Genomic DNA, 13,523 nt, shown 5'->3' on the forward strand with positions numbered 1-13,523 from the left:
CATTTCCAAGCTTTCATCAAATCAGTGTTTCCTTTGATAGTCAATCTCCGTATGCAGGGGGAAGCAAGCTTCTTAATATTTGCTGGGATGTTTTGTACAAATCCACAGTGAGGGACTCCTAGTTTGCCACCCATCTCGTTTCCGAGCAAGTGCTCATGACTACAGGCAAAAGGAGAGGGTGTGGATAATTGGGAGACATTCAGCTGATTCAGCCTGCTGCTAGGCAGCCGCAGCTTCCTGAAGATCTGAATTATGAAAAGTGGGTGTGTAGGTGGACTAATCAGATGTAGATCATTTTCCTTGCCGGTGCAGAAAAGGTGCCCGAGTCATTCAGAGTCAAGCAGCTTTAAAGAGTGGTGATTTTATAACTTATTTTAATTAAAAAATCTAGACCAAGTATAATTATATGCATCTACATGTAGTTCGTACTTATCACTGCATACAGCTCTAACTCAGTAAAAGAATGCACTTATTATTCTAGTACGAGTTTAAATGTTTTAGTAGGGTTGACACACCTCTCTAAGCATTGTAGGTCAACAACAAAGTGGGACAGCAGCTGTAGCCACAGATAAAACTTATCAGGACATGTAAATGTATTCTGCATTCAGTGCAGTAACCAAACAGAAAGATCATCCCCTAGTATCACACAATGTTGTTTCTATTATAATTTATTCAACGCTTTCTATTTTTTTTTGTGCTTATTTTTATTGTGAAGTATTTGAATAATATCCTAACATGCTGATCCTTTAGTAATGTTTTGGTGTTTTGGGGTAATTTATCATAAAAATGAATAGGCGAATCATATATTTAAGGGAGGCACTATAAGCTCTATAAGTTTTACCATCTTTCTTGCGTCTTATCATCTGAGCATGACTTTGCAATGTTTAACTGTATAGCTAAATAAATAAAAATAAAAAGATTATCTAATGGTCTTTTTTGTTACACTGAAAGTTGTCTAAAGTTCTATATAAGCTCAAGACTAAAAGCATTACTTTTTGCTTATGATTTTAATTTTTATCATTTTTTTAAACTAATATCCAACATTTTTACAGTACATACATATTAGAGCTTGATCTAAAAGCATTAAAGTCTTTGTTTTGCTTGAAAGTTTTGATTTGAAAGTAAGGCACAGCGGGAAAGAGTTGAATTCGTAGCACAGTAGGTAAAATCCACTGTAAGTGAGGCTAGAGGTTACATTCTACATTTTCTAATACAGTTCACAGCGGATGGAATATATTAGGCTTCAAAAGGGACTGTATTTTCCTATGTAAATATTTGTTTCATCCAGCAATAAATGGACATTCTTCACTGTAAGTGCCACAAGATTATACTGGTGCACAGAAAGCAATACTATGGTACGTTGATGAGAAACCCTATAACAGGATCTATTCATGATCTGTCTTGTTAGAATGTTAAAGCATCTTCAGAAGAGAAACAAAGAAAGCACAAAATCTATGAAAGTCCCTGGGAAGCCAAAGACTCGACTGAGTGAGACAAGGAGCTCCTCCCGCTCCCTGGGTTCAAAGACGAGACTCTGGCCCGAGGTATCATCAGGCCTTGGTTCATCTGTGAAAAGGAAAGGTAAAGTCACTGCTTTGAATGCGACTGAGAAATTAAGGAGGTTAATAAACATCTTACCATTGTTAGACCTTTGGTTATAAGGGCTATTTCTGTTGGCTGGTACACACAGCTTCGAGGCTGGCCATTGTAGATGCCATACGGAGACACTGGCCTAGGGGGGTCTTGTAAAAGAATGGTTATATATTTAGAGCACATAATATAAGTCAGGTCATAAAGCTGATCTGTGACACAGCCTAAAATCAAACCCTATCAATATATACATGAATGTTTTTTTTCCACTCTAAATGTGAGGTTTCTTTTGGCAACTAGCTCAGTCTGCCTGGCATATTCTACCAGTAGATTTAGGCAAACCTTCCAATAAGCATTTTGTTGGCATCTATCTTATGGAGAATTTGTGACTCCAAAATGTCTCCTAGCAGTTTGCTCTGACACTAAAGGTTCTTTTATTTTATTTTTTCTGTAGTCATTCAGAGAGACCTGCTGTTGTCATTTGTGTATTATTCAACAGTAAAATCGGCTCATCCATATATCCTTATCTATATATTTAATGTCCGATTTTGATGAAGAACCTCATAGTGCTGGTTATCCAGATGCTTTCTTTGCCATTCAAAACCTGCACCCATCTACCCTCCTACTTTTTTTTCTTTATAGATTTTTCTACTTAAGGGGATGTTTTATGCTGAATTCATTTTGCACATTTGTATACTTTATTTTGGGTTTCTACTGCTTCTAGAAAAAGTCCTCCTGTTAAAAAAGCCATTTAGATTATTTTTGTTAAGTAAAGGAGTTATTGGTGTATGGAAAACAAGCTGCTTTGAAAAACTCCCAATCATTCAGTCACCAACCACAGACACTGTCCCTTTCCTAGCAACTCCAAATTTTTGTTTTCTTTCTGGATCTGCAATATCCACCTCTAATGCAAATTGAAGCATTCCTTAATATTGTTTAGAGGTTTGTATGGCTAATCCAGCTTCAAATTACGACTTTGAGGGACTGTAAAATGATAAAACCAAAGATGAAAGTTAATACGCTAAATTTGTTGTCTAATATCCGGACATTAAAGGTTACATTAATTAGAAATGTATTTACTGAACATGATGAATTGCAAAACGATTGTAGCTAGAATCCAACCAAGAACATACATTTCTATACAGATTTTTTTGGTGTTGTTGCACAACTGATGCAAATCTTGGTATGTTTTTTGATATATCAGCTCTGCTATTTCATCTGTGAAATCAACCATTGGATTAAAGTTAACATAAGTTAAATTAAACTACTGTATGCTGCCTGTACCAGCTGGAGATTTATCAACAATGAACACTTTATTCTTTATAAAGTACATATTTTGTATATAGGCGGGCAAGCTTAATGTTTGCATGACACCAAAGCTTTACATATATGCCAATGTGATGTATGCCCTACCTGCTGGTGATTCGTCCATATTGAAAGCTTTATTCTCTATATACAGGTTCTGGGGCGCTGCCTCTAGCTCCTTGAGGATGGTATCGTATGCGAGGCTCCTTGCAGGATAAATATGCTCTCCATCGTTGGGTTCTTCCAGGTCTGGGTCTCCTTGTGTTAGTAGGCATATTTCTGGAATTATGTAGAAGAAGAGGAAGACCCAAGCATTTGAGGCGACAGTTACAGCCAACGTTGGATCATCCCAGCTGGGATTACCAGCCACTCTGTTTCCATAGATGTACATGGTAATCCAGGATACCCAGATTGCTATAGTGCAGAGTCCTGTAACCAAGATGAAAGCACCATCTCGGCGCCACTGCTTGTGTTTGTGTGATAGAGAGGGAGAAGCAAGAAGCACTACACCAACCATAAGAACCATTACATAAATGAGGCCCAATACAAAGTCCTTGTTGGCAATGCTGCAGGAGAGGTCAGGGAGATCTATTTTACCAGGTGGGCTCCAGACCATAGTGAGGACAAGCCATTCAATGTTGATGATCACTTCAACAAGCCAGAGACCCAGAGCTCCCACCCATAACAACCAGCTTCTTGGCCCACGACCACTTTGTTTCAGCAGGGCAAGCCACAACCCGTGCATCACCAAGCAGGCTAGGCAACCTGAGAACAGTACTCCAAATAAAAACCTACGAGCAGCACAGCTTGTAGAGTGCTGCCCCACAATAAAGGCAAAGGTGAGGCCAAAAAGTCCCAATGTGAAGACCAAAATGCTGGCCTGTAGAGCCACCATACCCTTCCTCTTCTTGTCCGTCACAAATGGTAACGAGGCCATGAGAATGATAAACAGAATGAAGGAGGTCACCACACCAGCAGCTGCTACGGCTTCAACCACGACACCCCACAGCACCGTCAGGTCACAAAGGTTGTAGTATATGGAGCTGATGTTGGAGCCACACCCTCTTGGAGCGCTCGTTGAACCCATTTCTTCAGACTTTTTTTAATGAAGCACTGCAACATATAGATTTACGTTACCAATATAAAATGTTATAACCTTTACCTTTTAAACTTAACAACAAATGCTGTGGTTTTTTAAAATACGTTGAGTTAAGGTTGTTACATTACTGCTCATACACAATTATGTCTTACAATTAGGTGTCATTTATAATGTTATTCATTCATTTATAAGATGAAAACAAGAAATACATATTGCAGCAGAAACGATATAAGGGGCAAATTTTACATTTTATAAGGAAAAAAATGTATGAAGATTGAAATTATGAAATACAAATAGATTAATCTCTATCAATTTAATGTCTTTCAAGGCAAACAAAAACATTTAAAAGAACTTTTTGACAAAAAGCCTTTCAAAAATAAGAAACATGTTCCATATATTAATGAAGACTTCCATCTATCCACAGTTTCTAACGATCTTTTGATAGACTTAAGACATGAGAATGTGCCCAACAGCTGTATGGATGCTTACTGAGAACAAGAAAAGATCAAATGAGCAGTTTTACAATAAAAATGATCTCTTGGGAAACATAGCTGAGCAGTAGAAAACAGATAAAGAGCCAGATTGACCTGCCGTACATTGATATCAAATACAAAGAAAATGCAAGCTTAGGGGTCAGGGGATGGACTAATCTAAACCTAAGGAAGAGGAAAGAAAATGTGGAACACCACGACTTGGACAGATGGCTCAAACAGGAGTAATTGCCTGAATAAAGTTTTTTTTTACTTATCAAACACTGTTTTAATGTGCACAGATCTCTGTAAATGATCTTTAGATGTGATAATTAGCAGTATTTTTTTGGAAGTGAAGCTAGAAACAAAATGCACTCAACCAAAAGTAGGACTACAACAGTACTTTAACATATTTCTATTCAAGTAAAAATAAAAAATGACTAAAAGTTAATTACGTAAATCAGACAGACCATAATGTAAAGTTAGGTCCAATTTCATTTTGTTTGAAAAACTGAAAGATAGTAATGAATACAAATAATAAAATGCAGGAAACAAAAACTTCAGACAGAAGAAACACTTCTCAAAATCCTTTTTTCCCTCACATTTAACATAAATCTATTTGTTAAACTATGTAAAATATGCATTACAGAACAAGCTAAAGTATTTCAAGTGAAAGGATAGATACCTTTTCTTTCCTATTACCTTGACCTCATTGCCATAGATGTCTCAGCAGATAAAAGTAGGATTAAAATAACAAAAATTGTAAATTGAGAAAAGTCTTTTAAGCACCACTTAAACAGTCTTCCTATGCCTGGTTCCTTTTAGTTTAAAAGGTGTTTCATCCATTGTTATTCATTTATTTTTTTAGGGACGTTGCTCATACTGGGTAGAATAGCCATAGATATTACTCAAATAAGAGTAGCGATACTTCATGTTACTACATAAGTATATAGTATGGTATATTGAAATTACTCTAAAAAGTACTTTATACTATAGTTAATAATAAAGTAAATAAAGCTAAGTAAATGTAACCAGTTACTACCAACCTTTGCTTCCAAGTATATGCAGTCACTGATTGTCTGAGTGTTGAGAAAGGTGAGCCTTCAACAACTGCTGGGTGGATTGTTTACACAGAGTAGATTATTTTAGTGGCAGTTGGTGGAAATAATGTGGTCATTTATGTGAACATCAATGGATCAGTGTTGGTCAGAAGTGACCAGTAATTAGAAAGTCAGTCTGAAAAACTGCTTCCAATGACTGTTCTTGTCAAAAACCTGTAATTTATCATTATGTTAAAGTAATAACAGCTGATTGTTCTGGTTACAGTATGTCTTTTAAAACCCCTCTATCGGGTGAAATTTGTTACCCCTCTAAGACATCTCTCTGGCTTTGTCCTCCTTACTACATAAAAATCTTTACTTTTTAATTTTAAATTGGTGTTGGAGAATTTTCTTCGCTATCTTTGTTGACATAATGCCATGCATTGATGTACAAGTTTGATGTTCGATACATAAATTGTCATCGCTCTCTGGCAACCAATAGGCTGCGGATTACCTTTTCCCTTCAATGCTTTTTGCATTGAAGGGAAATATTGATTTTTTTTTAAATAAAAATCAATATTGAATTCGTGAGCATCTTTAACTGAATGCAAATAAAACACTATACGACATTTAAGCAGTGGTAATTGATTCCCATGTATAATCTCACCAGTATGTGTTCATTCTGTATCAACTTGCAGCAGGATTTTTGCTAAACCTGATTATCTAATTTTATCAGCAATCGTGTTTAGAAAAAAAAAGCTTATTACTGTTTGCAGAAATTAAGCATAGCCTAGTTAAAGTCTGCTGTTTTTATACACTTTATCATCAAAACTTTCTTTAGTTTTACATTAAAATAAGGAAAATATTTTTCCATTGATGAAATTGTGGCATCTGAATAAAACCATGACATCAAAAGAGTTATGTACTCACAAGGATAAGAACAGCTTGTCCTCTCTTCAACTTGTCACAAGAATTCAAAAGAGAAATTTGTGTCTTTCAGGATTGTTTTCCTTCACAGTTTCCGTAGAAGCTAGATATAACGTTTGACCTCTTCCTGCAACGCAAGGTGTTCATTTATTTGGCCTCCTACTGTACTCCATCCACCAATCAATCCGCCACTCCTCAGTCAGTCATCCATATCATAATCGATTATCCTTTAGTCCCATTAAAGCAGTGGCTCCAATTAGGTTGCATTCAGTGAGTGCAATACTTTTCCAAATGACCAACCACTCCACGCCTTTATCCAACCTCTATGGTGTCTGCAGCTTTGCATATTCTGTGAGATTAGCACCCAGCCTACTTATTTGTTTGAGGCCGCTTATATCGAAACAATGGGACCACTCACCTCTCACTTCATGTTTAAAGCCTGTAGGGCTAATTTAAAATGGTGACCTGTTTCACACCCAGACAGCTGATGATTTTCATAGGTCTGGCATTTGCTGTTAAAATACTGCTGTAAAAATGATTAATGAAAATATACATTCATGCTGCTTGTATGTACTCAAAGCTTAGTTTAAATGAAGCTAAGCATATTTGTTTCCCTTCATGGTGCCACATGATGGCAGTCCACTGCTCCACATGGGGATGGGTTAAATGCAGAGGTAAATTTCTCCAATGTGAGATCAATAAAGTTGATAAAATCAAAATAAAGGATATACTGTATGAGTCACATTCACTAAGTAGATGAAGTTTAAAAGGCCAGAGCCACCTAGTGGTGCATAATATAAATAGGTCTAGTTTTGCTTGAAATCAACTAACGATGCTGCTGACTTTAAAAAACAGTATATCATCCCATTGCTAATATTTATATATTATATAATACATATAATAGTTGGCAAATCATAATTAATCCAAGCCACCATCACACACTTTCCTAATTTTAGTCATACAAATGGGTTTCTTATAGTAATAAATAGAATTGTTTTAACTTTTATTTATGAGTTTTCTGTCTGCAGCACAAGAAAATTATTTAACTCACTCATGAGATCAGGGGTCTGCAACCTGTGGCTTCAAAGCTGCAATTGGCTCTTTGGACCTTTCACAATGGCTTTCAATAACTTTTGCCAGAAATGTGTAATCCAGGTAATAGTTTTATATAAAGTAGGTGATATAATAAGTGCAGGTTTCAGAAGGTTTTTCTCATGGCATAGTTGTATAATATTTTCAGTAACATTGGCCGTAAATGCAGGCTACCTTAATGGGTTTAAGATTTTATTTTCATCATTAGGAAAAAAAAAATAGTGTTTTATATAACTGTCCAAACATAGCATCTAACTAAAGAAGATTTTAAAGAGTCTAAAATATATAAAATTTGACTTCTGGTTATGATATCAATGTGGATACAAGAGGGTTCTGCACCATAACAGATTGAAGTCATGGGAAACATAGGTCAGGTGTTACTAATCCTAGTAACTACGTAATGCAGCTGAGAAATGGCTTCCATTTTTCCAGTTCAAGCTAAAAAAAAAAATCAAAAAGCAGAAAAAAGGAGGGTGAAATTTTTTTCCAAGATTTCCAGTGTTGGTTCCGTCATAATGCAGCAAAGGTTTTGTTTAGCATTAACATTAGCGTACCTGGCAAGCAGTAGACAACTAGTACAGAACTAGTACAGAGTGAGCAATCATGAGTCACCATCAATGACCAGGAGGAGTTAAACTTGCATAACTATTAAAAGAGAAATAAAAGAATATTTATTTCCTGTAGTCCATATTTAGCAATAACCATGAATTTCCATTTTCAAAAAAGTCACGTAATAACTGCAGCACTAGATTTGTTTTATTTTAATGGTAAAATGCCTCTTTAGATTGTTAAGGTTGCAGATCCGTGCATTAGATGTTTCTTTGAATCCAAAGATAAAAAATAGCTCATAGCCATCTACATATCTTTAAATACACATTTCAGCTTATAATAATCTTTCTTAGTGAAATAGGTTTAAATATAACATGTGAGAGGTTTGAGTTTAAGGTACTGAAAGCTTATGCACCACAATCCAGAGCTTATTTATGGCGAATTTCCAATTAAAGTTCTCAACAGTTTTCCAGCCATATGCAGTGAGTATGCAATTTGGCAAACCTGGAGAATCTCAGCCTTTTATCTGTTTTTCCTGCTGCCTGCTTTGATGACACACATGTCCTGACAGATGTGATGTGAAAGGACAAAGCCAAGTGCAACAGTACTGGGGTGTGGGGTTATGGGAAAGTTATTATGTAAATATTATCTGAAACAGTGAATGCAAACATCAGATACCTATATCAAAGAACACTGTATTCATTTCTGGCTGGAAACAACCAAAACATTACATACAAGTGATTTTTTTAAGAGGACCAGTGCAGGCTGGAATGGTCAGATTTGATTTTCAAGGACCAGCTATACACTGTATATATATATATATATATATATATATATATATATATATATATATATATATATATATATATCCCTCTGCCACATTTCAGAAGAATGATTATCAGGTAGACAAAATTACAAGGGCTGCATCGGCTCCACCTACACTACAATCTCCATCAATTCATTCCACACTAGATGAAAAAGGGGACAAAATTATACATAGTAGATTATGATAAAGAATGAGTGAATGGATTATTATTTACAATTTACAAGAACCACCCGCCTCAGGTATGCTCTAGTCAAGTGAATGCATTTTTATATCAGACGTTTGACTGCTCTGCATTCTGACATATAGGAATATGGCAACATGAATGAAAAGCAATCAAACAAAGTTTAAACAGGGAAAGATTTTTTCTAAATACATTTTTAAAGATAAATATTCATTCATTATTCATCCTTTGCCTCAGCCTTAGAGTCCATTCATACATCCGGATTTTAATATTATTGTTGTATTAATAATGATAATAACTATATTCATAGAGAAAAAAAACACTTCTGGGGTCAAACTAATGCTTTATTTCATTATGGGCTTTAAGGATTATTTTTTGGGGTGCTTTAAGTTAAGGCTGCACATGATGTTTCTCTGTTGGTTTGATGCCTGATTAATTTCAGTTGAGTATTGCAATAATGTTTTAATTGGTATTAACAAACAACTTTCTCTTTATTTCCTATCTTCTTCAACATACCCCTAACAATCTTTACGACCTGCACAACAGTTTTAATGTGTGACAAATGAAATCTTTTCAGCTTTTAAAATAGACCACCCAAGCACCCATGTTTAATTTGAATGTTTTTTCAGACCAATATTTTTCTGATGATCAGTTTTGATCAATTGCTTTGCTTTTAAAGTCTCCAAAACCTGTTTTCATTTCTCTAGGAGACTAAAAAAAAAGATAGACAGACACACAAACACACATGGCTGCACCCCAGATCAATTAATGGACTCCTGCACATTTTATTTACACTAATATTAACACAGACAGTTCAATAAACAACATAATTTAAGTACATCTAATTGAAATTATGGAGCTAAAGACATTTTGTCAAACTGTATATCTATGAATCCTGTACAGTGACAAATAAACACATAACTCTTTAAGTAAACTAAAAGAGAAAAGAAAACTAAATGGAATTTGTTGCCATAATTGGCATCTGGAACCAAAATGTGGAGAACAAATTAAATTAAGTAAATATATTTTTACTGTATGACAAAATAGGAGACCACTTTTCTGCATACTTTGTTGTTTTGCTTCTGTGCAATGCATACCTAAAAGCACAAAGCTATTCTACGCATTCGTTGAACCGGTTCAGTCATATGTCAAGTATGTTCTGGATATGAAGTCAACGAGTGCATTCCCTCGGGCTTCAGCACAAACGTGAGGTCATTCCCAACCCCTTTACTCTGGCATTTGTCCTGTACTTAACATGTGTATACTGCACGATGAGGCCTCCTGGGGGGCATTGATCTCTCTCAATGGATCTCATCCTGAGGGGTGCGCTCAAACCATTCAGCAGCTTGTCAATCAATCCTTTTTTTTTATCATCGTGATCCTGTTAGTCCTATTCCTACCATAATGTTCCATCAAAAAAAAAAAAGTATAAATAAATAAACAAGTCACCTCAGTGAAGGGCATTCCATTTTCAAATAAATAAAGACTGCATTGCATCCATTGTCTAAAATAAGATAGCTGCATGAAACTAGATGTGATTTGGGGCTTTTCATTGTTGGTCTGTCTAGTTTATTGCTGCAGGATTCATTCGGGCATATAAGCAGCTGCATACATACTCTGCTTTCAGAACACAGCCAGTTATTCATAGCAGTGGCTCAGGTTGGAGTCTCATAGGACAGCTCTGTATTTTCAGCCTGGCAGCCCCCGGGGCGTCAACACAACCCAAATCACCCGAAAAACAATGCCACTTTCTGTCTTTCTCAAAGTAGATTGAACTATTTTGAACACAATGTCACTTAGCGGCTTTTTCATAAAGGAATCGATAGAGCATAGATTTCCTGTCTAGTGATATTTATTCTGTTTTTCTCCTCCCCAACAATTACATATTAAAAGTTACTGCTGAATGAACCATTTTGATATTTATAAAAATGCTAAACAAGTAGGAGTAATAATTTGACCGCTGATAAACGTTACCTATATTTTCCCAATGGAAAGCAATAAATAAAACCAACTGAGTTGACAACAGGCAGATCTGCTGCGCTAACAAACCTGGATGGCTTTAAATGTTCTGTGTTTAAAGGCAGACTAGACAGAAACTGTCAAATTTGGATCAGAGTCACTGCAAAATAAACTGTTTTGTCGATCACAAGAATAGAATTTAAATCTCTCCTTAACAAAATCAAAAATACAACAGATTTTACTGTTTTATATGTTCCTAACTGTGCACTTTACTCTCAGACTGTAAGTTTACTGCAGGCTCATAGAATCTCTATAAGTAAAATTGGAGGCAGATCTTTTAGTTTTCATGCTCCTTTCTTATGGAACCAACTTTCAGCTTTAGATCACAAGCCACACACCCTGTCTACTACTTAGATATTGCTTAAAACTTAACTTTTTGATAAAGCTAATAATTAGGGTGCCTTAGGTTATCCAGAGATGTTATTCTGCTGCTATGGGTTTAGGCTGCTGCAGGACAAAATGACCACTTTCCTTCGTTCTACCACATTCTTCTCAGATTTTGCATCATCTGCTATTATTCAAAATTAAATTATCTGTGTAGTTTCTCTTAATGTTAGATACATGTGGCCTGTTTAGCTGTGACACTGTCCAGGAGAAAAGCATCTGTAACTTTGAAATGTCAAACCATGTGTTGTGAATCTAAGTACTTAGATCTATCAAAATATAAAGAGAAGAGGTCTTTACAATAGACCTCAGAGAAGAGAGTCCTAAACATATGTTGTTTTAAGTTCATTATTTAATAGAAAATAATAATGGAATAGGGAATTATTTTTAGTATGACTTTACACAGACTGAAATAAGAAAAATTCATAAGATAAATGGCTGAACTAAAACCATTTTCAAAATAAGTCTGATGCAAGACTCCTTTACTGCAATTTAAAAGACACTTTGTTGGTTATCTCAAACACTTGAAAGCTGTTGTAACCCAGGTTAGAAAAGGTTTAGGGGGTAATTCTTATTTCAAAATAATTTATTCTCTGACTAAATTAATATGACTGACTAATATTAATATGCCAATATGTAACAAAAAAAAAAGACTTACAAAAACACATTTTATATTTAATCTGATCAACTTTATTTGATATCAAAATATTTTCATGCATGATCTGAGAGATATGTTTCACCAAAAGTCAAATTCCTTCAAGGCTTTTTTCCAGAACTCTACATGAATTTATATCTTAATCAATCTCAGTGTTTTGCATTGAGTGAACATATTGCAATGATGATTATGCAACAAGTACCCAGAGTTTGATTTTAAATTGGTACAACTGGTGTTGTGGTTGACAGACCTTTTGAAGATAAGCGAATTGATTGAAGTAAATGTCAGAGTAGTTAGTCATTTCCTATATCAAACCTTAGATAATTCAAATAGGAAAAATTTTCCTCATATAACATAAACATAGTAAATAAAAATAAGCCCTCTTTTCCAAGGGTCTGTCAGTTAGAAAGGATAGAAATCAATCTGACCTTTAAAGTCCTGATTTCTCAAGCAAGATAGGCAATGACTCACCATGGCTAACCTGCATAGGGGTAAGCAAACGACTCAGATTAAGGGAGTGATGGTGTACAGTCTGCAAGACCCAAAAGCAGAAAAAAAGAAAAAAGAGTTTGATATTAGTGACCTTAAAAAGAGTCACATTGTGAGATATATCCTTTAAATTAATTTAACCACCAACAACTGTTCTGCTTTGAGTTTGTATTCCAAATTTGTTTTTAAAAGAATATCATGGGGGAACTCTGGGGTACTTTTGCAATAAAATATTTCGTAAAAGAGACAGTTGTACCTGCCATTCCTTTGGTCTAGTCATAATACACTCTTTTTCCATGCAGGAGGCACCAAGGAATCTCAAAACTGTAATTGTTCAAATTACCTTGACAGCTGTAATGCTAAAAATGACGAGGAAAAAAGTATTTTCTGAATCCTTGTCAGTGTACTGTAATGCACAGACTTGTTTTAGAACACTGGACCTTTGATAAAACATGCATCAGAAAAACAGGTTTCTATATCTCTGAAGCGTTTGATTTTTCAGGATCAGTTAATTCAAGTGAGACTGGCACTTGTATGATAGACAAAGCTCTGGGTGAAAAGCCTGCCTCAGATTAATTTTTCCAGCATTTTGTTGTCATTATACTGTAACAAGTACAGAGCAACGAAATGTACTCTGCATTTAACCCATCTCCTTGGGAGGCAGTGTGCTGCCACTGTGCAGCGCCTGGGGATTATCAGACCAAGCTATAATAAATTATCCTTATATTAGGAAGATTAATGAGCTGTCCAATAAATAAGGGCTGAAGAAATCTGCTTGAGATGGATAGCTAAATTTCACTGATTGCCGTTGGTCACACATATTACAGGCTCAATTACTCTTGGCTGATTGACTTAGCGGCTTCTGTGAAAATGAACCGACTAATTAAGGCAATGGTG

At 35.4% G+C, this 13,523-nt stretch overlaps 1 protein-coding gene across 1 annotated transcript; it reads right to left on the reverse strand.

Moving 5' to 3' along the window:
- Positions 1-438: 438 nt before the first annotated feature.
- LOC107083164 (G-protein coupled receptor family C group 5 member C-like) lies at positions 439-6,686 on the reverse strand. Its single transcript, XM_015372165.1, has 4 exons — positions 6,435-6,686; positions 3,004-4,008; positions 1,639-1,742; positions 439-1,566 (listed from the first exon to the last, which is right to left on the reverse strand). The coding sequence occupies exons 2-4, from the start codon at positions 3,980-3,982 to the stop codon at positions 1,453-1,455; spliced, it is 1,197 nt and encodes a 398-aa protein (XP_015227651.1). The 5' UTR covers positions 3,983-4,008; positions 6,435-6,686; the 3' UTR covers positions 439-1,452.
- Positions 6,687-13,523: the final 6,837 nt, after the last annotated feature.

Source organism: Cyprinodon variegatus, unplaced genomic scaffold (genome assembly GCF_000732505.1).
Source record: "Cyprinodon variegatus isolate N-32 unplaced genomic scaffold, C_variegatus-1.0 Scaffold69, whole genome shotgun sequence".
Lineage (NCBI taxonomy): Eukaryota > Metazoa > Chordata > Actinopteri > Cyprinodontiformes > Cyprinodontidae > Cyprinodon > Cyprinodon variegatus.

Coding starts and splice junctions, on each gene's coding strand:
- LOC107083164 (XM_015372165.1), bottom strand. CDS start 3,982: ATGGGTTCAACGAGCGCTCCAAGAGGGTGTGGCTCCAACATCAGCTCC. Junction 1,743..3,003: donor TATGGACGAATCACCAGCAG/GTAGGGCATACA, acceptor TTCTTTTACAAG/ACCCCCCTAGGCCAGTGTCT. Junction 1,567..1,638: donor TAACCAAAGGTCTAACAATG/GTAAGATGTTTA, acceptor TCCTTTTCACAG/ATGAACCAAGGCCTGATGAT.